This window comes from Muscardinus avellanarius, assembly GCF_963383645.1.
Source record: "Muscardinus avellanarius genome assembly, chromosome: 12".
Taxonomy (NCBI): domain Eukaryota; kingdom Metazoa; phylum Chordata; class Mammalia; order Rodentia; family Gliridae; genus Muscardinus; species Muscardinus avellanarius.
In genome coordinates, this window is record NC_137798.1 from 5,231,000 (window position 1) to 5,254,991 (window position 23,992).

The 23,992-nt window shown below is 42.4% G+C and overlaps 2 protein-coding genes across 2 annotated transcripts in view; one reads left to right on the forward strand and one right to left on the reverse strand.

Moving 5' to 3' along the window:
* INO80 (INO80 complex ATPase subunit) overlaps nucleotides 1-23,992 on the reverse strand; it is a gene marked incomplete at both ends in the record, with an annotated part of 102,216 nt that overhangs the window by 18,964 nt on the left and 59,260 nt on the right. Inside the window, 2 exons of the mRNA XM_080707954.1 lie at nucleotides 5,847-5,919; nucleotides 14,186-14,280. Of these exons, the coding sequence (XP_080564080.1) occupies nucleotides 5,847-5,919; nucleotides 14,186-14,280 (168 nt within the window). The remainder of the gene's footprint in view (nucleotides 1-5,846; nucleotides 5,920-14,185; nucleotides 14,281-23,992) is intronic.
* LOC308271243 (small ribosomal subunit protein eS27-like) lies at nucleotides 4,531-4,689 on the forward strand (the record flags this gene model as incomplete). The annotated part of the gene is made up of 1 exon (XM_080707471.1): nucleotides 4,531-4,689. One exon carries the CDS (start codon nucleotides 4,531-4,533, stop codon nucleotides 4,687-4,689), a length of 159 nt encoding a protein of 52 aa, XP_080563597.1.

The window sequence follows — 23,992 nt, forward strand, 5'->3', positions numbered from 1 at the left end:
GCTGCGGAACAGCCAGGCGGGATCTTTCGGCGCAGACAGCATTTAAAGCTCCCAGTGGCTGAGCTCAGCACACGCTGCAGGGATTCAGAGTGGAAATCAAAACCAGAGAAGAAAAAATACGCCAGCCTCATGGCCGATGGCGTGGCAGAGGCGCCATATTGCCACCGGCGGCGGCAGCAGCAGTGAATTCACCGAGTCCAGTACAGCTACATCTGCGTACTCAAGAACAGTGAGTCAAATTGCGGGCCACAGAGGAGAAATCGCAGTATTGGGCCTCCTGGGACTTGACCCAGTGAGGGAGTGGTGGTGGCAGAGATATCACACCATAGGAGAACGTGCAACCTGGCACCCCCCATAGTTTAAAGCAGCCTCTATCGACTCCCTGGGTCGGAGACTCTTTGATACAACCCAGTAAAGGAGTAGTGGGGTCTGAGATAATACAGACTCGAGATCCAGAGCACCTTAAGTGAAGCCATAGTGACCCAAGGGAAGAACCCAGAGAAGGCACAAACCTCCGAAATCATGGGAAAGAGGAATAACACTGGAGCAATGAACGCCCACAACCCCACAACATCAGAACCCGATAAAACAGAAAATCAGAGATTTCTAGAAGATCAAATCAGGAAAATAACTGTAGAAATAATAGAGGTGCTTCGAAAAGAACTCAGAGAGAGCCAAAAAGAGATAAAGGATGCAATTAATGAAGTAAAGGCCTCAATTCAAAGCACAAACAACCGATTAGACCACATGGAGAACAGAATCTCGCTCTTAGAAGATGAGCAATCCAAAAATGAATGCATAGTTTCTAATCTAGAAAAAAATATCCAACAGCAGGAATCTGACATTGAAGAAATATGGGCCCATCTTAAGAGAGCTAACCTAAGAATAATTGGAATAGAGGAGGGAAAAGAAAGTGATACCAAAGGGATCAACAATCTCTTCAAGGAAGTAATAGCAGAAAATTTTCCAAATATAGAGCAAGAGGTTGATACACAGATCCAGGAAACCTATAGAACTCCCTTTAGACAGGATCGGAGAAGAGGATCCCCATGCCATATAATTGTCAAAATGACCAATGTGGAAGCCAAGCAGAGAATCTTAAAGGCAACAAAAACAAAGGGCCAACTGACATTCAGAGGCAAACCAATTAGAATCACTCCAGACTTCCCAAACCAAGTCATGAGAGCCAGAAGGGCTTGGAGTAACATATTCCAAACTCTGAAAGAAAACAACTTCCAGCCAAAAATTTCCTATCCAGCAAAACTTTCTATCAAATTAGATGGAGAAATAAGAAGCTTCCATGACAAACAGAAACTGAAGGAATTTATGTCTTCAAAACCAGCGCTAGAGAAAATACTCAAAGAGATTAACTACAAAGAAGAAATAGGTAACACTCACCAGAACCAGAGAAACAAGAGTTTCCATCCAACAGACAACTAAGATTGGTTATCTGTGGAGATTCATTATTTATGTTAGTCTTTTACCTATCTCTAAGTTGTATTGTTTGCCTTTATTGTTGTTAATTTTTAGGATTTCTAGTTGGAATATTAATATACCTTCAGATATAGCATTTGGAAATATTTTATCCAATTCTATTAGTAACTTTTAACTCTGTTTACATTGTCTTTGGATATACAATATTTTCTTTTATTTTTTAGGGAGTTTGTATATTCTTCTGTTGCCTGTGCCATTGAAATCATATCCAAGAAATCACTGCCAATTTCAATGTTGTGAGGTTTTATGACCCAGATTTTCTCCTAAAAGTTTATAGTCTTAAGATTTATATTTAGGTCTTTTATCTATTTTGAGTTAATACTTGTATATGGGATTAGGTAAAGGTCCAATTTTATTCTTTTCCATGTAATTATTATTTTTCAACAATATTTAGTTAAAAGATTATTATTTCCACCACCAAATGTTCGTGGAAACCTTGTCAAAAATAACTTGACAATATAGGGAAGAATTTAGCTCTAGGCTTGTATTTAACTCCAATGGTCTATATATCTGCCTTTAGAACAGTACTACACTGTTTCAATTATTGTAGCTTTATATGGTTTGAAATCAGAAAATATATATCTGCTAGCTTTGTTCTTATTCAAGATCGTTTTGGGTATCTAGAATTCATATTCCATATTAGGATAGATTTTTTTCTGAAAAATAAATATATAAATATATGATAGTTTCACCTAAAAAAACAGAAAAAATATGCTCTAGTAAGAAAGAAAGCAAAAAGAAATATTGAAATGCTATCTTTAAATCATCAAACACTTGGTATCAGACAAATGAAACTGTTATGTGAGATTATCATTTTTAATTTTGGATAAATTGCTATAATACTAGATGTCAACCACTAAGCCAAGCATGGGAAGGAGGGATGGGGAGAGAATGGGGTGGGGATCGGGTGGGGGCTGACTGGGCGATGTGTGCATGTATGTCTACAAAAGTTTGTATCCCACTATGATGTATGAATACAGTGCACCAATAAAATAAAATTAAAAAAAAAAAAAAAGCTGGCAGTTCAACAATATAGTAGTCAGCAACTTAGCAAGACCTTTCCCACCCCCACCCCCCCGAAAAACCCCAAACACAAAAAAATAGGGCTGGAAGTAGAAGGTCTTGGGTTCCACCACCACCACCACCAAAAAGAAAAGAAAGGGAGAAGGGGAAGGAACCAGGCGTGGCCACACAAACCTGTAACCTGTAATCCTAGTCCTTGGGAGGTTGAAACAGGAGGATCTCAGGCTCAACACCAGCCTTAGCAACTTAGTGAAACTCTGCTTCAAAATAAGAAATAATAAGGGTTGAAAATGCAGCTCAGTGGCAGAGGACTTGCCTATCATCCATGAAGCCCAGGTTCAAACTCCAGTATGGGGGTGGAGGGTGGGCAATTTGTTGGAGAATCTTTGTTAATATTATTTTCTTTTTGGCAGTACTGGGGATTGACCAGGTCCTCATGGATGGTAGGCAAATGTTCTCCAGACCTTTTTAATTTTAATTGTACTGGAAATTGAATACAGGGGTACTTTGCCACTGAGCTACAAACCAGTCTATTCTTTTTATTTTATTTTAGTGATACTGGGGGTTGAACCTGAGGTGTTCTACTTCTGATCTACACTCCCAGCTTTATTTTGTTATTCTCTTTCTTTCTTTCTTTCTTTCTTTCTTTCTTTTTTCTTTTTTTTTTTTGTGTGGTACTGAGGTTCCTGGAAGCCCTTCTACCTCCGGGCTACAGTCTCAGACCTATTGTTTTTATATTTTTTAATTTGGAAACAGGGTCTCTTAAGCCAGTGTGGCTGGCTTCCAACCAGGGTGATCCTACTGCCTCCACCTCCCGAGTGCAGGGATTACAAGCGTGCGCCACCGCGTCTGGCTCATTTTCTTATTTTGAAACAGGATCTTGTTAATTTGCTGAGGTTAGCCTCAAGCCTGTGATCTTCGGTTTCAGCCTCCCAAGTACTGAGATTACAGGTGTGTACCACCATACACAGCTCATTTGTTATTTTTCTTTCTTTCTTTCTTTCTTTTGGGTGGTACTGGGGTTCCTGGAAACCCTTCTACATATGGGCTACACTCCCAGACCTATTTAAAAATATTTTTTATTTGGAAACAGGGTCTCTTAAGCCAGCACAGCTGGCTTCGAACCTGCGTCATCCACCTGTCTCTGCCTCCCAAGCGTGGGGATTACAAGCGTGTGCCACCATGCCCGGCTCATTTGTTATTTTCAAATAGGGTCTTGCAGCTGGGTGCAGTGGCACACACTTATAATTCCCAGCAGGGAGACTGAGAAAGGAGGATTGCGGTTTGCACACAGCCTTGGCTACTTAATGAGGCCCTTTGCGATTCAGTGAGACCCTGTTTCAAAATAAAAGAATAAAAAATATGGCTGGATGGAGGTGTAGCTTGGAAGTAGAATGCTCCTGGGTTCCATCCCCAGTACCGGAAAAAAAAAAAAAAAGAAAGAAAGAAAGAAAGAAAAAAAAGGAAAGGGTATCACTTATTGTGTGCTGACTGGCTTCAAATACATAATCCTCCCGAATCTTAGTCTCCGTAAGACATACTAGTGCGCCTGCTCTGCTCTTTTTATTTTTAGGTCAGGGAGGGTCTTGCTTGTTATCTAGGTTGGCCTTGATCTTGTGATCCTCCTGTTTCTGCCTCCTAAGTATCTGGAATTATAGATATGTGTCACCAGACTTAGGTATTATTTTCTTTTTGGTACTAAGGATTGGACTCAGGGACATTCTACCTCTGTGCTACACACCAAGGCACATATATATATATATAATTTTTTTTTTTTTTTTTTTTTTTTTTTTTTTTTGCGGGTCTGGGGATAGAACCCAGGGGCATTCTACCTCCAAGCTACACCCCCAGCCCAATTTTTTATTCTTTATTTTGAAACAGGGTCTCACTTTTCCGGCGGTGACGACCTCCCCATGAGAACGTGCCTCTCGCAAAGGATGTCCTTCATCCCTCTCCAGAAGAGAAGCGAAAACACATGAAGAGCGCCTAGAGCAGAGCCCCAGCTCCTGCTTCATGGACGTGAAGTGCCCAGGATGCTACAAAATCAGCACAGTGTTTAGCCACGCGCACACTGGAGTTTTGTGTGTTGGCTGCTCCACGGTCCTCTGTCAGCCCACAGCAGGAAAAGCAGGGCTTACAGAAGGATGCTCCTTCAGGAGGAAGCGACACTAAAAGCAGCCTGAATCAAGATGAGTGGGAAACCATCCAAGTAAACACAATTTGGATAAAAAAAAAAAGAAACAGGGTCTCACTGAGTTGCAGAGGGCCTCACTAAGTAGCTGAGGCTGTCTGCGAACCGCGATTCTCAGGTCTCAGCCTCCCAAATGCTGGGATTACAAGCGTGCGCCACCACCCCCGGCTAAGCCCTATATTATTTTGAAACAAGGTCTCTCTAGGTTGATGAGTCTCAATATTTGCCGAGGCTGTTCATTTTTATTTGGTGGTACTGGGGGGGTGGAATCCAGGGTCTTTCTACCTCTGGGCTATACCCCAGCCCTATTTATAATTTATTTGGAAACAGGGTCTCACTAAGTTGCTGAGAGCTTCACTAAGTAGCTGAGGCTGGCTTCAAATCCTCCTGTTTCAGCCTCCCAAGTGCTGGGATTACAAGCATGCGCCACCACGGCCAGCTTTATGAGCCCCCCCCCCTTTTTTTGGTGGTACTGGGGGTGGAACCCAGAGGCTTTCGACCTCCAGGCTATACTCCCAGACCTATTTTTTATATTTTATTTGGAAACAGGGTCTCACTAAGTTGCTGAGAGCCTCACTAAGTAGCTGAGGCTGGCTTCGAACCTGTGCGATCCTCCTGTCTCAGCCTCCCAAGCGCTGGGATTACAAGCGTGCGCCACCATGCCCGGCTCAATGAGGCTGTTTTTAAACCTGTGATCCTCTTGTCTCAGCCTCCCAAGTACTAAGATTACAAGTGTACCTTGCCCTGCTATTATTTATCTTTTAATTATTATCAATTTCATTGCTCTACAGCCACCTTTTGAAGTTTAGGATACAAACACATTGAGTTTTTCCAGTAGTGGAATCATACTAACGGTAATAAAATAATACTTCTGGTTTGTTCAGTTACAGTCCTAAACAAATCTAGCTGGACTGCCTGCGTTTTTAGGTCCTGGTCTGTTTATTTTCACTGATGCATCCCAAGTGTCTAGAACAGTACTGAACACACAACAGGCATTCGTTAAATATTTGCTGACTCAATGTATAAGACACTCATTCAAAGAGAATGGACAGAAAAGTTCAAAAGGAAAGTTCAAATGCACCACAAAGGCCATATTTGTATACTTGCATAGCTGGTATATTGTACTCTTGTTACTTACTGTATCTGCAGCGGTAAGATTGATACCCAGTCCTCCTGCTCGTGTACTTAACAGGAACACAAAGATGTCATTCCTGCAGAAAAGGGAGGAACATGTTAAGAGGAAAATTAAAAAGGAAAATCGGAATGTGGCAAAAGAGAGGAATTTCTCAACACAGAACATGGAATCTCGGGGTAGGAGTTTTGGTGGTTACCAGGCCTACCCATGTTCCCTTGCAACATTGTACAAAGGTGCTCTGTTGCTAAAAATCAAATGGCAGTAATCTTCCAATCGGCAAATAAGCTTGCTGCCGACTAATATCTGACTGATAGGCAATACAAGTACAAACATAATAGCAAATGTAACAGAAAACATGCTGCCATGCAAGTAGAGACTCTGCTTTATACATTAGTCATTTTTGGTCTTTTTGATAGTAGGAACTGAATCCATGGGCTTTTTATTTTGGTAAAATAAAAGGGCCTTGCTAGGTTGCTGAGAGTCTTACTACATTACTGAGGCTGGCCTCAAATCTTCAATGCTCCAGTCTCAGCCTCACAAGTACTGGGACTACAGGCATGTGCCACCATGCCCAGCTACAATACTCTGTGTGTGTGTGTGTGTGTGTGTGTGTGTGTGTGTGTGTGTGTGTGTTTTTAAGAACTTTTGAAGGAACCCAGGGACATTATACCTCCAAGCTACACCCCCAGCCCTACTTTTTATTCTTTATTTTGAAACGGGGTCTCACTGACTTGCAAAGGGCCTCATTAAGTAGCTGAGGCTGTCTGAGAACTGCAATCCTCCTGTCTCATCCTCCCAAATGCTGAGATTACAAGCGTGTGCCACCACGCCCACTACAACAGTCATTTCTGTTCTTTTTTTTTTTTTTTTTTTTATTCTAAGTCCTCTTAATAAAATTTAGGAAAGGCATGAGGGTGCATGCAAGTGATTCCAGAATCTGGAGGCTGAGGATGAAGGATCACAGATTCAAGGGTAGCCTCAGCTACTTAATGAGACTCTATTTCAAATTAATTAATTAATTAATTAATTTATTTTGTGGTACTGGGGGTGGAACCCAGGGGCCTGCTACCTCTGAGATACACCTCCAGACCTATTTTATATTTTATTTGGAAACACGATCTCACTAAGTTGCTGAGAGCCTCACTAGGCTGCTGAGGCTAGCTTTGAACCTGCGTGATTCTCCTGTCTCAGCCTCTCAACTACTGGGATTATAAGCATTCGCCACTAAGCCTGGCCCTATTTCAAAAAAATTTAAAAGGTTTTAAAGGGCTAGGAATGTAGCTCAGACAGAATACTTCTAGGTCTCTAGGTTTAATCTCCAGTACCAATAAATAAATCAACTAACCACCAACCAACTACCCAATCTGTCATCTCTTTCAGGCAATGAATATTTACTGAATGTGATAAGAACAAGGCTCATGGCCAGATCATACAGAGCAGGCTTTGACTATAAGATTTAGCTTATAAACCAACTGGGGCTCAGTTGTGTAGCCAGGCTTTGCCCTAGGTTATTTTCAGATCATTTCTAAGGGAAAGGGATTGTGCGGTATTTTTATACAAACATAAAAGCCCTCTAAATCAATCTGTTACTCCTTTTTCATGTTTGTAGTAAAGAATACAACAGTGCGATGAAGCCGGGTGGTGGCGCACGCTTGTAATCCCCGCTCTTGCGAGGCGGAGACAGGACGATCGTACAGGTTCAAAGCCAGCCGTGCTGGCTTAAGAGACCCTGTTTCCAAATAAAAAAATATAAAATAGGTCTGGGAGTACAGCCAGGAGGTAGAAGGGCTCCGTCCCTAGTACCACCAAAAAAAAAAAAAAAAAAAAAAAAGTTTATAAAGTTTTAGATACGGTATATGGGTACTAAATCACAATGTGAAACAAATCTTATTCTGTGGGCTTCAGGAAAAAAACCCTAAAAGACAGAAACACACTGGAATGGGGATGTTCTCATTCCTTCAGGCTGCTCTTCCTTGATCAAGTCATTTGGCCACTGAAAGTCTGTTTCCTGGACTGTAAGTCAGGATGCCGCGATATAGTAACAGCGGCTAACTCGTGACATACCAACAACACGCACGAGCGTAAGTGAAGGAGCTGTTCTAAATAAGCACCCTGGCTAGTCAGAGTGGGGCAGGCCCAGAGAAATCTGCTCATTATTTGCATCTAATTAGGCATAACTTTCTTAGAGGCAGGTATGTAAACAGAGCATGTCTAGAGGCCTCCTGTAACATTATGATTACAGCAACTTTGTACTGTAGGAATGTTCTATTAGCATACCCTTGAATATTCTAAAAGTATTTTCTGTTGTTGTCGTCATCAGTTTTTGTGGTGCAGGGGATCAAACAGGCTAAGCACGCACACGGCTTAACTGAGCTACAGCACCAGCCTCCATCCTTAAATTCCATCAATGTTTTATAATTTTACTGAATTCTGTAAGATGTCATCTTTTATTGTTTTGTTATGTTTTGGGTACTTTTCTTTTTCGGTAATGGGGGTGGAACCCAGGGGCTTTTCTACCTCTCGGCTATACTCCCAGATCTATTTTTTCTAATTTGGAAACAGGGTCTCACTAAGTTGCTGAGAGCCTCACTCAGTAGCCGAGGCTGCTTTTGAACCTGTGCGACCCTCCTGTCTCACAACCTCCCAAGCGCTGGGGTTACAAGGGTGTGCCACCACGCCTGGCTTCTTAATTTTTTCTTTCTTCCTTTTTTTCTTGTTGTATTGGGGAATGAACAAACTACATCCCCAGCCCTATCTTATCTTCATTTATAAACAGGGTCTCGGTTGATGGGTCTCACCACTTGCTGAGGCTGTCCTTGAAGCTGTGATTCTCTTGTCTCAGTTTCCCATGTACTGAGATTACAGGCATACGCCACCATGCCTGGCTTCATTTTTTATTTGGAAACAGGGTCTCATTAGGTTGTTTCAAACCTACAACCCTTCTGTTTTAAGTACCGCCCAAGTACTACCCAAGTACTTGGATTACAGGCATGCACCATCATACATGGCTGGTTTATGTGTTTGTATGCGCATGCACATGTATGGGACTGGGAATTGAACCCAGGGGCATTCTACCTCCAAGATACACCCCAGCCCTTTTTATTTTTTGTTTGAAAACAGGGTCTCGCTAGGTTGCAGAGAAGGTCCTTGAACCTGAAATCCTATAGTCTCAGCCTTTAAAGTACTGGGATTACAGGCATGCACCACCACACCAGGATGAGTTAATGTTTTGACAGCTCTGATTACAAAGAAAACAAAATCTCGGAAGGCAGCAAGGTAGCTTGAATGCCCTCTAGGGGCTGAAAAAGAACCTCACTTAGGGTCTTAGTTCAAGGTCTTGTAGACCAGATTTCTGAGTAGGCTGTTAAAGGGGTCTATGAAACCACACAGCAAAGATAACTGAAGTTTTGCTCTCACCCTTTTTCATTTTTTTTTTTTTTTTGTAATGGGGATTGAAATCAGGGGCATTCCATCTCTTAGTTACAACCCCAGCCCTTGTTTAATTTAATTTAAATTTTTTTTTGTGGGTCTGGGACCCAGGGATATTCAACCTTCAAGCCACACCCCCTGCCCTATTTTGTATTATTTATTTATTTATTTATTTGTTTGTTTATTTTTTGGTGGTACTGGGGATGGAACCCAGGGGCCTTCTACCTCCGGGCTACACTCCCAGACCTATTTTATATTTTTATTTGGAAGCAGCATCTCTTAGGCCAGCAAGGCTGGCTTCGAACCTGCGTGATCCTCCTGTCTCTGCCTCCCAAGTGGAGGGATTACAAGTGTGCGCCACCATGCCTGGCTTGTGTTATTTATTTTAAAACTGCATCTCACTAAGTTGCAGAGGGCCTAAGTAGCTAGGCTGTCCATGAATCACAATCCTCCAGTCTCAGCCTCCCGAATGCTGGGATTGTAAGCGTGCGCCACCTCGCCTGGCTTGTTAATTTTATTTTGAAACAGGGTCTTGCTAAATAGCTGAGGCTGACCTTGAACCTGGATGCTCCTGTCTGTCGCAGCTCCCAAGTATCGGGATTCCAGGTGTGTGCCACCACCCCTGGATACACTCTCACGCTTTAATATCCTACTAAGACCTCTCTGAACCAAAATACCCAGAGAGTGCTAGTCACCAACAACTGCAGGAGAGGCTTGCTGAATGACGAAAGCGAAACCAGAAGCAAAGGCGATACCTGAGCTCTACAGCACTCCCTGGGACCAAGGAAAAACACCCACGTTCCCGTCACGTTTTGTCCTGTTTTCCTAAGGGTCACCTGAAGCAGTCAGATAACCTGGGGTTGGTGACGGTAGCAGAGGGAGCCATTTGGTATGAGTCATGGGACAGGAGGAAGGGAAGCAGAGGACAAGGCACTGCGGAGCAAAGGCCTTGTGAATGGCTCCCAGGATCACACACCGTCACGTGTTCTGAATGCTGCCCAGTCAGGACATCCTGGCCAAACAGTCTTTAGTCTCAGCCAGACTTTTTCCTGGAAGGATCCCTCATAAATAAATCTCGTGTGCAGGGAATGTAAATGGCTTTTTATAGGAGTTCTTGTTTACTCTGGCTGACCTTTGAGCCACAGGGCTTTCCAGTTTAAACTACAATTTTTCCTTTTGATGTCTTTTCATTAATAACAACAACAACAACAACAACAACAACAACAATAACATACCTATGTAACTATTTGGCAAGGCATGCTTTTTGTTAAAAAAAAAAAACCTGTCTTTTTCTCTATATTGAGCTATTGTGTCTACTCAAATTTATAAGCTGAAAATGTTTTCTCCATTTGGAGGGTCAGCTTGGTAGTATTCTGGTAAGCAGAAGCACAGGTCAGAGAACATACGAGAGAGTAGATTATTCCTTCACCCTAATCTCAGTTTGGAGAATGTAGCGTCTAGTGTAGGCAGGAATGAGGAGACCAGTTTCTCTCTCTTTTAATTTGTCCTTCTCTTAAACACGAGGTGAAAATAACGGCCATCCATATGCTGTCTCTAAATAAAGTCACTGCTCCTGTCCATGAGTGGCAGTGTACACTTGCAATCTCACACTTCGGAGGCTGAGACAGGAGGATCGGAGGTTGGAAGTCAGCCTCCTGCAACTTAGTGAGACCCTGTTTCAAAATAAGAAATAAAATGGGTTGGGGGTATGAATTAGAGATAGAATGCCTCTGGGTTCTATTCCCAGCAGCGCGTGCGCGCGCGCACACACACACACACACACACACACAAAATGTCATTGCTCCTCAATTAATTCTCAGGTGTAGAGTTTAAAGGTATAAATAAATAAGGCTTTCCAGATAAAACTGTGCACATACCACATTTACAAAGTATATATGGTACAACTCTGTGTGTGTGTGTGTAATGGTACCCAGGGATGTTCTACCCCCAGCCCTATTTTATTTTATTTTATTTATTTATTTATTTATTTTTTGGTGGTACTGGGGTTCCTGGAAGCCCTTCTACTTCCGGGCTACACTCCCAGACCTATTTTATATATTTTTTAAATTTGGAAACAGGGTCTCTTAAGCCAGCACGGCTGGCTTCAAACCTGCGCGATCCTCCTGTCTCCACCTCCCAAGCGTAAGGATTACAAGCATGCGCCACCACGCCCGGCAGCCCTATTTTATTTTGAAACAGGGTCTCACTAAGGTGCTCAGGCTAGCTTCGAATCTTCCTGTCTCAGTCTCCCAAGTATGATATTATAGATATGTGCAATCATGCATGGTCCATATGGTATAATTTAATGATGAAAATGCCATTTTTTTTTTTTAAGGGGAGAGGGGCACTACCTCCCAGGGGCATTCTACTTTCAAGCTACACCCCTCACTATTTTTATACATACATACATACATACATACATACATACATACATACATACATACTGGGGATTGAACCCAGAGACATTCTGCCCCTGAGCTATACCCCCAGCTCTATTTTATTTTTATTTAAAAATAGGGTCTTGCTAGGTTGATGAGAATCTTACTACTTGCCTGGGCTTATCCTCAGACTTGTGATCCTCCTGGATCAGCCTCCCAAGTACCGGGATGCCCAGAGCGTGCGCGCGTGCTCTCCCCCTTCCCCCCTTTTTCGGTACTAAGAATGGAAATCAGGGGTATTCTACTTCTGAGCTACATCCCCAGCCCCCCCCCCTTTTTTTTTGGTGGTACTGGGGGTGGAACCCAGAGGCTTTCTACCTCCAGGCTATACTCCCAGACCTTTTTTATATTTTATTTGGAAACAGGGTCTCAGTAAGTTGCTGAGAGCCTCACTAAGTAGCTGAGGCTGGCTTAGAAGCTGTGTGATCCTCCTGTCTCAGCCTCCCAAGTGCAGGGATTACAAACGTGCACCACCACGCCCAGCTTCCCAGTCCAAATTTGTATTCTTTATTTTGAAACACAGTCTCACTGAGTTGCAAAGGGCCGCACTAAGTAGCTAAGTAGCTGAGGCTGTCTGCCAACTGCAATCCTCCAGTCTTGGCCTCCAAAATGCTGGGATGATAAGCATGTGCCACCACACCTGGCTCTGCCTACCTCATTTTTTATTTTTTATTTTGAAACAGGGTCTCACAATGTTGCTGAGGTCTTTACTAAGTTGCTGAGGCTGGTTTTGGTCTTGTGATCCTCTAGTCTCGGTCTTCCAAATATAGGGACTACAAGAATGCACCACCATGCCCAGTAAAAATACTATTCAAAACTATTATGCACTACTGGTACTGCCCAAATAACTGCTTATTTTGTAGCCCAGCTTTCTGGAGTTAGATTGGTTAGAAGAATAGCTCAACAACTCGGAAGTTACTATACTATAGCTCTAATTAGAGTCCAAATCAGTGTGTGTGTGTGTGTGTGTGTGTGTGTGTGTATGTGTGTGTGTGTGTGTTTTACTGGGGATGGAATATCCAGGGGCAGTCAATCTCCAAGCTACACTCCAGTACTATTTTTTTAATTAATTAACATTATTATTATTGCGGTACTGAGAATTGAACCCAGGGGCATTCTACCTCCAAGCTACACCATCAGCTCTATTTTTTATTATTTATTTTGAAACGGGGTCTCACTAAGTTGCAGAGGGCCTAAGTAGCTGAGGTGTCCTTGAACCTGCGATCCTTCTGTCTCAGCCTCCCAAGTACTGGGATTACATGCGTGTGCCACCATGCTTGGCTTTCTGGTAAACTTTTTATCCTTCTTTTTACCATAAAAATGTAGGTTAATGGACACCGCTATGCTTACCCATGTTTCAAATAATCAATTTTAGAATCTGCTGAATGCTCTTGCTAGGTGAGAAGGTAGTTAAGCTATCCCTATAGCTGCTTCTAGGTAACAAAGTTAAGTAGCTTTACGGTACACCCCCTTCCATTGTTGGCCAATAGCCGCCTGCATTCTGGTGGAGAGTTTTAAGAGTTATCAGTCTGAGTATTATTTCTGTGCACCAAAACATCTTGATGTGTCTCTTTGCCTGTGTTCCACTGGAAAGAATAGTATAACAGAAAAAATTCTCGGGGAGGGGTTCTATGTTGAATTACAGATGTACTTTATTCTAAACCATTTTATATCTGAGCTAAACCATGCTTTAAAATGGAAGTGAAATAAAAAATTATAACAAAAATATAAGTGACTGTATGCTGCATTTTATCAGGAATAAAAAAGCGATGCTGGGATGTAGCTCAGTGGCAAAGCACTTGCCTGGCAAGTGCACCGCCCTGGGTTTGATCCCCAGTCCAAAAAGACAAAAAAAAAAAAAAAAAAAAAAAACCCTTTAAGAATAAAAAAGTGAAATATTAATTAACGGGCCAGAAAGTCAAAGCTATTCTAATTTTAAAGACATTAAAATCTACTATATTCCTCAATTCTTCAAGTCTGAAGAAGAGAACTAAGGATGGAATTGGGCAGACCTGTCACCAGAGGAGCTTTACTTCTCAGTGGAGACAGCAGAATCAGACTCTGCTCACTCTAAGAAGCAGCACTCAGGGCAATTACGGCTCTGGAAACCATCAGCATCCAGCAGGTGGTATTTGAAACTTCATGGGCTCATTAGCAGGTGGGCGAGGTACCGTGACTGAGAGCCACTGGCTGAGCAGATTGTCCATTACTGCGATCTGTCATTCTCCACTATCCTGACACAATGTTAGAAGAGAGCCAGAAAAAGAAAGGTATTTTTTCTTATACATAATGAAAGGCAAAAACCAGACTTTGAGGCGGGGCTTGAACCTGTGATCCTCCTATCTTAGCTTCCCAAGTACAAGGATTACAGGCGTGCGCCACCATGCCTGGCTACTGACATTTTTAAACAACTGACCATTTCAAGCACTAAAAGAAAATCAAAGTAAGAATTTTTGTAGTTTCCATTAATGTTACCTGTTCTGAAAATCGGCAACCATGTCCCGCCTCTCCGAGATCTTGGATGAGCCATCAAGCCTCATATAGGTATGCTTCCTGTAAACCATATATTCCTGTCAACCAGGATAAAAGGACACGATAAGTCTAACGCAAATTCCCGTGTCATAATTCTCACAAATATTTCTCCATCTTCTTCTATACAGAGTGCAAGTCATTATATTCAGAATGGGGAGAAAGCAATTCCCAAAGCATAGGAATTTAATTTGAAAATCAGTGTATAGCTGGGAGTGGTGGTACACACTTGTAACCCCAGTACTTGTGAGGATGAGACAGGAGGATTGCATGTGTTTTGTTTTTGTGGTACTGGGGATGAAACCCAGGGGCATTCTACCTGTAAAATACACCTCCAGCCCTATTTTATTCTTTTATTTCAAAACAGGTTCTAAGTTGCATATGGCCACACTAAGTTTCTGAGGCTGGCCACAAACCTGTGATCCTATTTCAGCCTCCCAAGTACTGGGATTACAGGTGTGCACCACCATGCCTACCTGGAGGATCACATGTTTAAAAACACCTGAAACCCTGTTTCAAAATGAAAAATAAAACAGGACTGGGGGTGTAGCCTGGAGTTAGAATGCCCCTGGGTTCAATCCCCAGTACCACACACACAAAAAGAAGATATGAAAATCAAGGGCAACTTGTACCCTCAAATTCAACTTGGAACCTCATCTTTTTCCTACAGATTTCTGTAGATTTTATGAAGACAAAAATTCCCCAAGACAAAAAAAAAAAAAAAAAATTAAATCCTGAAATAAAAAATGGCTTTTTAGTGATTTAACATTCACTCGAAAATAGCTCCTGTTCTCCACCTCAGCAAATCCTTGCTGACCAAAGTCCCTGAATGTGTAACCTTGTCACTACCGTGAAACAGAAGACAAGGTAAATTGTCCTTGGCAGAGAATGTTCTTGAGATCACCTATATGGAGAATTGTAACTTAAGAATGAAGCGACTTTGAAAGACTCAATGAATATATGTCTTCCCATTCTTTTTTAGGGGGTACTGAGATTGACCTGAGGGTCGCTCTACTACTAAGCTACATCTCCAGCTCTCCAACTTTCTGTGTTCTAGAGATTTTTTTTTTGAAACAGGGTCTCATTGAGTTACTGAGGCTCACCTTGAACCTGTGATCCTCCTATCTCGGTCTGCCAAGTACTGGGATTACAGGTGTGCATACCATGCCCGGCTTATTCTTATTTGCAAACAGGATCTTGGCTAGTTGCCAAGGCTGGCCTTGATCCTGCCACCCTCCTGTCATACCTCCCAAGTACCGGGATTATAGGTGTGTGCCACCCTGCCTGCCTCTCTGTTTTTGCGGTACTAGGGATTGAACTCAGAGGTGTTCTACATTTGAGCTTCACTCTCTAGATCTTTTTATTGTTTTCAAACAGTCTCACTAGGTTGCTGAGATCTCATTAAGTTGCTGAGGCTAGTCTTGAACCCATGATCCTCTTGTCTCAGTCTTCCAAGTATTGGGATTACAGAGGTGCACCACAATGCCGGCACTCCCAGATGTTATTTTTTTGGTTGAAATAAGTTTTGTGAGGTTGCAGAGAATTTTGCTAAGTTGCTGAGGCCCATCTCAAACTGGAGATCTTCCTGTCTTGACCTTCCAAGTGCTGGGATTACAGGTGTGCACAAACATGCCTGGCCTTTTCATTTAATTTGCTAAGTGGCCTAGGCTGGCCTTAAATTTGCAATCTTCCTCCCTCAGTCTCCTTACTAGCTTGGATACAGGTATGTACCACCACACCTCACACAATTCATAAGTTTTAACTTGTACTAGTTTATTGTTATAATTGTTCATTTTAATATTAGCTACTACTAATAAAAATTAGGTACTGTGTATACCTAATTTATAAATAATCATAGGTATGTACAGGAAAAATATAGTACATATGGTATTTGATGCTATCTGTGGTTTTAAGCATCAACTGGGGGTCTTGGAATGTACACTCTACAGGTAAGGGAGACTGATGTATTTTGCTTCCAAAACCATTTTTTTTTAGTTGGGCGTGGTAGCACACACCTGTAATCTGAGTACTTGGGAGGCTGAGAGAGGGGGATTAGAGCTTTGAGGAAAGACATTTTGGTTGAAATAATAAGAAAAATTTCAGTGAACTTCAGGGTTAGACTTAGGATAACAGGACTGGGTTAATGGTAAATAAGAAACTTAGTGAGACTGTTAAAAAAAAAAAAAAAAGGGTTGGGATTGGACCTCAGAGGTAGAATGCCACTGGGTTCAATCCTAGCACCACACATGCACAGCTTTTCTTCTCTATTAAGAAAGATGAACCATTTTATTCATTTGGGAATTGTGTTAGTTTTCTGTGTTCAAGTGTCCTTTTACTGCAGTATTCTCAGATATAGATATTACACCTGGCTGGACATTTCTGCACAAGAGGCTGCTGCAGTTTAGCATAGCTGCTGCAGTCTGTGTGGCAGCCTATTCTCAGAGCATGTGAGTGTAAGGAACCTGGCCAGCAGGTGTGGTGGCACACACCTGTAATCCTAGTACTTGAGAGGCTCAAACAGAAGGATCCCAGATTTGAGGATAGCCTCAGTAACAGTGAGACTCAGCAACCTCGCTAGACCTGTTTCAAAACTAAAAAATAAAAATAAAAAAGGGGCTGGGGCTGTAGCTCGGTGGTAGAATGTCCCTGGGTTCAATCCCCAGTATCCTTCTCTCCAACACACACACAAAAAAGAGGTCTTGGGCTAGAGTAACTCTAAGGTGAGGCTGGTCAACAAAGTAGGTAAACTCATTGAGGCACACATATTTATTTGATGAGTTTTTATTTGTTTTTCCTTTACTACTCCTTTCTGTCTCAGATTGTTCAGTAAGGACTTTACAAATCAAAGGGACTGCAGGGCGTGGTGACACCCACTTGTAATCCCAGCATTCAGGAGGTGGAGACTGGAGGATCACCTACAGCCTCAGCTACTTAGCGAGGCCCTCTGCAAGTCAGTGAGACCCTGTTTCAGAAAAATAAAAGGACTAAAAAATAGAACTGGGGGTGTAGCTAAGAGGTAGAATGCCCCTGGGTTCCATGCCCAGTACTGGGGGAAAAAAAAAAAAAAAAGAAATCAAAGGGACTAAGCCAGGCGTGGTGGTACACACTTTTAATCCCAGTATTTGGGAGGCAGAGACAGGAGGATCCCACAAGACAGCCTCAGCAGCTTAGTGAGGCTCTCCGCAACTTAGTGAGACCCTGTTTCCAAATAAAATATAAAATAGGTCTGGGAGTGTAGCCCGGAGGCAGAAGGACCACCCCTAGTACCACACAAACAAACAAACAACATAAAGGGACTAGATAGGCCATGGTGCATGCCTATAAGCCCAATACTCTGAAGACTGAGACAGGAGGATTTTATGTAGTAACTTAATGAGATGCTATTTCAAAGTAAAAAATTGAATAGGGCTGGTGATGTAGCTCAGGGGTAGAATGTTCCTGGTTCAATCCCCACTGTCACAAAAAGGCCTCATATGTTTTAATCAAGCACTGTGCCGCTAAGCTACATCTCCAAATATTTTTAAGAATCTTGCGACAGGCTCTTGTTAAGTTGCCCAGGCTGGCCTTGAACTTTCAATCCCCTTGCCTCAGTCTCCCAGGCAGCTAGGATCACAGGAGCATGCCACCAATGCTCAGCCTGCACAGGTTTTTTTTTTTTTTTTAATTGTGGTACTGGGGATTGAATCCTAAGGTATTCTACCTCTGAGCTTTATTATCTTTTATTTTGAAATAGGGCTTCACTAAGTTGTGGAGGCTGCTGTGAACCTGCAATCCTTCTGTCTCAGCCTCCCAAGTACTGAGATTACAAGTGTGTGCCACCACTCCTGGCTGCACATTCTTTTTTTTGTTGTTGTTTATTGATGATACTGGGGGTGGAACCCAGGGGCCTCCAATCTCCGGGATACACTCCCAGACCTATTTTATATTTGATTTGGAAACAGGGTCTAAGTTGCTGAGAGCCTCACTAAGCTGCTGAAGCTGGCTTCAAACCCACATGCTCCTCCTGTATCAGCCTCCCAAGTACTGAGATTACAAGCCTGAGTCACCATGCCTGGCTGCACATTCTTTTATTTCTATTGGGGATTGAATCTGGGAGCATACTACCTCAAAGATACACCTTCAAGCTCTTTTTTCTTTTGAAGCAGGGCCTTCCTTGCTAAGCCTGGCCTCATGCCTGCGATCCTGTCTCAGCTTCCCAAGTACTGAGATTACTGAGTGTCACCATACCCAGCAATCTTTACCATCTTATAGTTCTCAATTTAATTCTATGTTGTTCTATTTTCATATGTTGGTTAAGCTGAATATTTTCTGGTTTTTAGTACTGAAAGATCATACCACATACAGCATCAGCTGACTGGCCCTTTCCTAAGTACTTATGTATTTGACAGAAATCACTAAGTTAGTAGCTTACTGCCCTAAACTGCAAACGCAATTGCTTAATGCAGCAGGAATAAACCTCAAAAGTGGAGACCTGGAGATAATGCACACGCCTGGAATTTGTTAATGGTGTTCTGCAACTACAGGAATACGGAGGGGAGGCCCTGACTATAGTAATACTGGTGGGGGCAGGAAGAGCTTTATCTGATATCTAGCTGGATAGTGCCATCCCAGCTCTACAGGGGCTATGTCTATTTCCACTATCCTCAACAGCCAACATACTATGGGGGACTAAGTATAAAATAAACTCATTAGCATAACATTTAATGATCTGCTTATCACTGACTTCTGCCTGTGGCAAAGTAAAAATTCCTGATCCTGGAAACTAACCAATCTTCTTTTTGTTAATTTCCTATCCAGAAACAGTAGTTGGAGGCCACATACTAGAATTAGAAAATTACTAAATATAAAATTCTATTTGGAAGAAGATCTGATACTTATACAAGCAATTTAAATTAAAGTCAGATTTTTTTTGTGGGCGTGGTGGCGCACGCCTGTAATCCCTGCGCTTGGGAGGCAGAGACAGGAGGATGGCGCAGGTTCGAAGCCAATCGCGAGCGCTGGCTTAGGAGACCCTGTTACCAAATAAAAATGTAAAAATAGGTCTGGGAGTATAGCCCGGAGGTAGAAGGGCTTCCAGGAACCCCAGTACCACACACAAAAAACAAAACAAAAAAACAAAATTAAAGTCAGATTTTTACCTAAAGGGAAAAGTAAACTATCAATCACTTTATAAAATATTGAGCAAGCCAGGAGTGGTGGCGCATGCTTGTAATACCAGCACTTGGAAAGCTGAGACAGAGGTTCCCAGCCAGCCTCAGCTAAGTAGTGAGGCCTTCTGCAACTTAGACCCTGTTTCAAAACAAAGAATAAAAAATAAAGCTGAGGAGGTAACTTGAAGGTAGAATGCCCCTGGGTTACAGCCCCAGTTTCACAAATAAAATATTGAGCAAATACTAAGCACTCAGTACTAGTATTTCTGACAGAATGGAAATCTGGCCCTTATAGAAGCAATGAATCTTTACTGTCTTCTGGTTTGCGGAGTTCTAGAAATGAAGAGATAAACAGTATCTGTTCTGTAAATATAACAATAAGAAAGAGGAGGAGGGGGAGGAGGAGGAGGGCGCAGCAGCTGGTCAAAGAGAAATTCTAACATGTTCCACAGCTACACAACAGAACTTCGGCACTTCCATGTGAGCTTCTAACTCCTAATCTATCGGAAGCTTTACTTTCCCTCTTTGTATAGAATGTAAGATATGTCAATGGAAAAAGGAGAATCCCAGAAAAAAATAAAAATAAAGACCCATTTCTTTGAGGATGAAGAAACAAGGCAGGATCAAGTTGTTTCTATTACAAAAAGTCAAGTGTACTCAACAGAAAGCATCCTTACAGGTTCTTCTATAACAGGATCCTTCAGATTCATGTACAAGGCCATGAGTTAGCAGAAACATGGCTTTCATGAATGTTTACACCGAAACTGCTCATTATGAAAGTGCCTGAAAATATTCTTTGAAAGATAAAGATGACAGGCGTGGTGCGTGTGGTGTGCACCTGCAATACCAGTACTTGGGAGATAAGCTAGGAAGATTGCAGGTTTGGGACCATCCTCAGCAACTTAGTGAGGTCCTCTTCAACTTAGTGAAACCCGGTTTCAAAATAAAATCAGACTGGAGGTGTAGCTCAGAGGCAGAACGCCTTTGGGTTCAATTTAGTACTATACCTACACTCCTACACATACACACATACACACACAAAGATAAAAGAATTATCTGTAGATTCATGATACATTTCCTTTTTTTTGTGGTACTGAGGATGGAACACAGGGGCATTCTACCTCCGAGCTACACTTCCAGCCTATTTATTTATTTATTTATTTATTTATTTAGTTAGTTATTTATTTATTTGCAGTACTGGGGATGGAACCCAGGGGCATTCTATCTCCAAGTGACACCCTCAGCCCTACTTTTTATTCTTTTTTTTTTTTTTTTTTTTGCAGGTTTGGGGATGGAACCCAGGGGAATTTGACCTCTGTGCCACACCCCCTGCCCTAATTTTTATTCTTTATTTTGAAACAGGGTCTAAGTAGCCGAGGCTGTCCGCGAACCATGATCCTCTGGTCTCAGCCTCCCCAATGCTGGGATTACAAACGTGTGCCACCACGTCCGGCTATTCTTTATTTTTGAAACAAGGTCTCAGCCTCCCAAATGCTGGGGCTACAAGAGTGCACCTCCATGCCCAGCTCCCAGCCCTATTTTTTATTCTTTATTTTGAAACATGGTCTCACTGAGTTGCAAAGAGCCTCACTAAGTAGCTGAGGCCGAATGGAGATCCTCCTATCTCAAGCCTCCCAAATGCTAGGATTACAAGTGTATGTTTAGACATAAAAGTAAACATTGTGACCACTGTAATTCCATCCCCACAAGATAAATTCTGTTTCAGGGCTACCCTCCTATAATACAGAATGTGGTCCATCTGAGTGGTAACATTAATACAAATGAACAGAAGAAGGAACTTCCATACAGGATAACGTTGGAGAAACAACATCAGTATTAAGACAAGATGACCGTTTCACTTGACTTCAGACGATCGCAGCAGGGATGCTCTCCATTTGGAAAAGTCCTCAAGCTGCCTTGTTTGTGACTCCCACCCACCACATCACCCCCAATATCAGTGCTGGATTAGAGAGCGAAAGCGACCTGCGGGTGAAGTTTAAAGATTCATCCTGGACAAACTTTATTATTATATCCAGAATTATTTACTTGGGTAATATTGAATGGAAGTGTACAAGACACAAAATGAAGGACTTGAAACCACCTACACAAATCTTTGCTTGCCGGAGCTAGATTATTTTGGGGGTTGCTAATCCACATTCCCTTTGAAATTTCCTTTAGGGCTCTATATTACACTGATGCAGAGTTGGAAAACAAAGATCATTATCTTCCTTACTAAATCTGTAGCATATAGCTTTTTGTTTAATTCTTGAGTGTGTGTGGAGGGGTGTACTGGGGATTGAACCCAAGGAGATTCTACCCCCGAGCCATATCCCACTTATTTTACTTTCTATTTTGAAACAGGGTCTAGAAGGGCATATAGGGCAGTGACAGAGTATTAACCTAGTATGCAATCCCCAGACTGCCATAAAACAAAGCAAAATCCCATAGCCAGGCGTGGTGGCACACACCTGTAACCCTAGTACATGGGAGGCTGAGAAAGGAGGATTGTAGGCTCAAGGACAGCTTCAGTAACGTAGTGAGACTCTCAAGAACCTAGCAAGACCCTTTTTCAATAAAAATAAAATAGGGCTGGAGGCGCAGTTTGGAGGTAGAATTAGACTCTGGGTTCAGTACCCAGTATCAAAAAACAAAAACAAAAATAGCTAGGCGTGGTGGCACACGCTTGTAATCCCAGCATTCAAGAGGCGGAGACTGGAGGAGATCTCGGTTTGGTTCGTGGGCAGCCTCAGCTTATCAAGGCCCTTTGCAACTCAATGAGACTGTTTAAAAAAAAAAAAAAGACTAAAAACTAGGGCTGGGGATGTAGCTTGGAGGTACAATTCCCTGGGTTCCATCCCTCTTACCACAAAAACAAAACAACAAAAAAAGGAAAAACAAAAGCACCCCCAAAACCATGAAAAAAAAGAAAAAAGAAAAAGAAACAGGGTCAGCCGGGCATGGCGGCACATGAAGTAATCCCAGTACTTGGGAGGCTGAGACAGGAGAATGGGGGTTCACAGACAGCCTCAGCTTCTTAGTGAGGCCCTCTGCAATTTAGTGAGACCTTATTTCAAAATAAAGAGTAAAAAATAGGGCTGGGGGTGTATCTCAGAAGTAGAATGCCCCTGGGTTCCATCCTCAGTACTGGGGGGAAGTGGGGAAGGGCAGGGCCTACCTAAGTTGCTGGAGCTAGTATCAAATCTGCAACCCTCCTGTTTCAGCCTCCCACGAACTGGGATTACCGGTGTGCACCACCACGCCTGAGCTCCTTCTTCTGTAACTCTTAACTGAAGATCACTACCTTCATCTGCACTTTTCCTGACTTCAGAACAAGACAAGCACTTTACCTAAAAAGGGCCTCACATGCAGGAGAGATACTCAAATAGTTTCTGCTATTGGCGTCACTGGTTTGAAACAGACATTAGAGATGCACAGGCAGGCCTTTTATTTTGAATTGTGGCTCTTCAGAAATATGACACAGCCGAAACTTACACCAAACATAAAAGATTAACTGCTGTTTTACGGTGACAGAAGCATTTTTCTCATCACTCAGAAATAGCTGACCTACTCAGCACACAAGTCAAAAGGTAGGTACTGTCAGCCAATCGTGTGGTGCACACTTGTAATCCCAGTGCTTGGGAGGCTGAGAAAGGGGGACCACAAGTTCTCGGCCAGGCTCAGCCGCTTAGTGAGACCCTGTTTCAAAATAAAGAATAAAAAACAGGGCTGGGGATGTAGCTCGAGGTGGAATGCCTCTGGGTTCAATCCCCAGTAAGGAAGGAAGGAAGGAAGGTCAGCAGCATCCAAGGGGCTAAGCACTGTACAAAGCTTAAAGATTGGTGATTAAACTGGCATCAAATATAATATTACTGTTAAAAGGAGCCTGCTACAGAATTTAGATAAACTCACTACAATATCTAGGAAACCATTCTTGGCTTTCAAAGAGCCTAAAGATGTTCCCTGTTGCCTTGTTCCTTGATAGGGATGATCATGGTCCAATTTCCACTTACTTATTACTACTCCCGGGACTAGCAGGTCTAGAATATAAAGCCTTACATTTATAAAACCCAAGGAAAAACATGAGAATATTTTCATACTCTTCTAGCCACCTGAGCGACCTTGGATAAAGGCTTACGCTTGGTCTGTGATTATTTGTTCTCACTCTCACTGTCCATGACCTCAACTCCCTCAAGTAGAAGCCATATTCAGACAAGTAGAGAGAATCTAAACATGTAAGTAATTAAAGAAACAAAAGCTGCCTTAACATAGTTCTTTCACTACTAAACCAGTGGTTGTCAACCTTGGCTGTATTAGAATTACCTCAAACATTTTTTAAATATCCTGGATGCCCAGTTTGGAATGATACCTAGGCCTCATTCCAAACTGACTAAGTAGTATCTGGGAGTCGGGCATGGTGGTGCACGCTTGTAATCCCAGCATTTGGTAGGCTGAGACAGGAGGAGCACGAGTTGTGGACAGCCTGAGCTACTTAGTGCAGCTCTTGGCAACTCAGTGAGACCCTGTTTCAAAAAACAAAATAAAGACTAAGCTGGGCATGGTGGCACATGCTTGTAATCCCAGTGCTTGAGAGGCTGAGACAGAA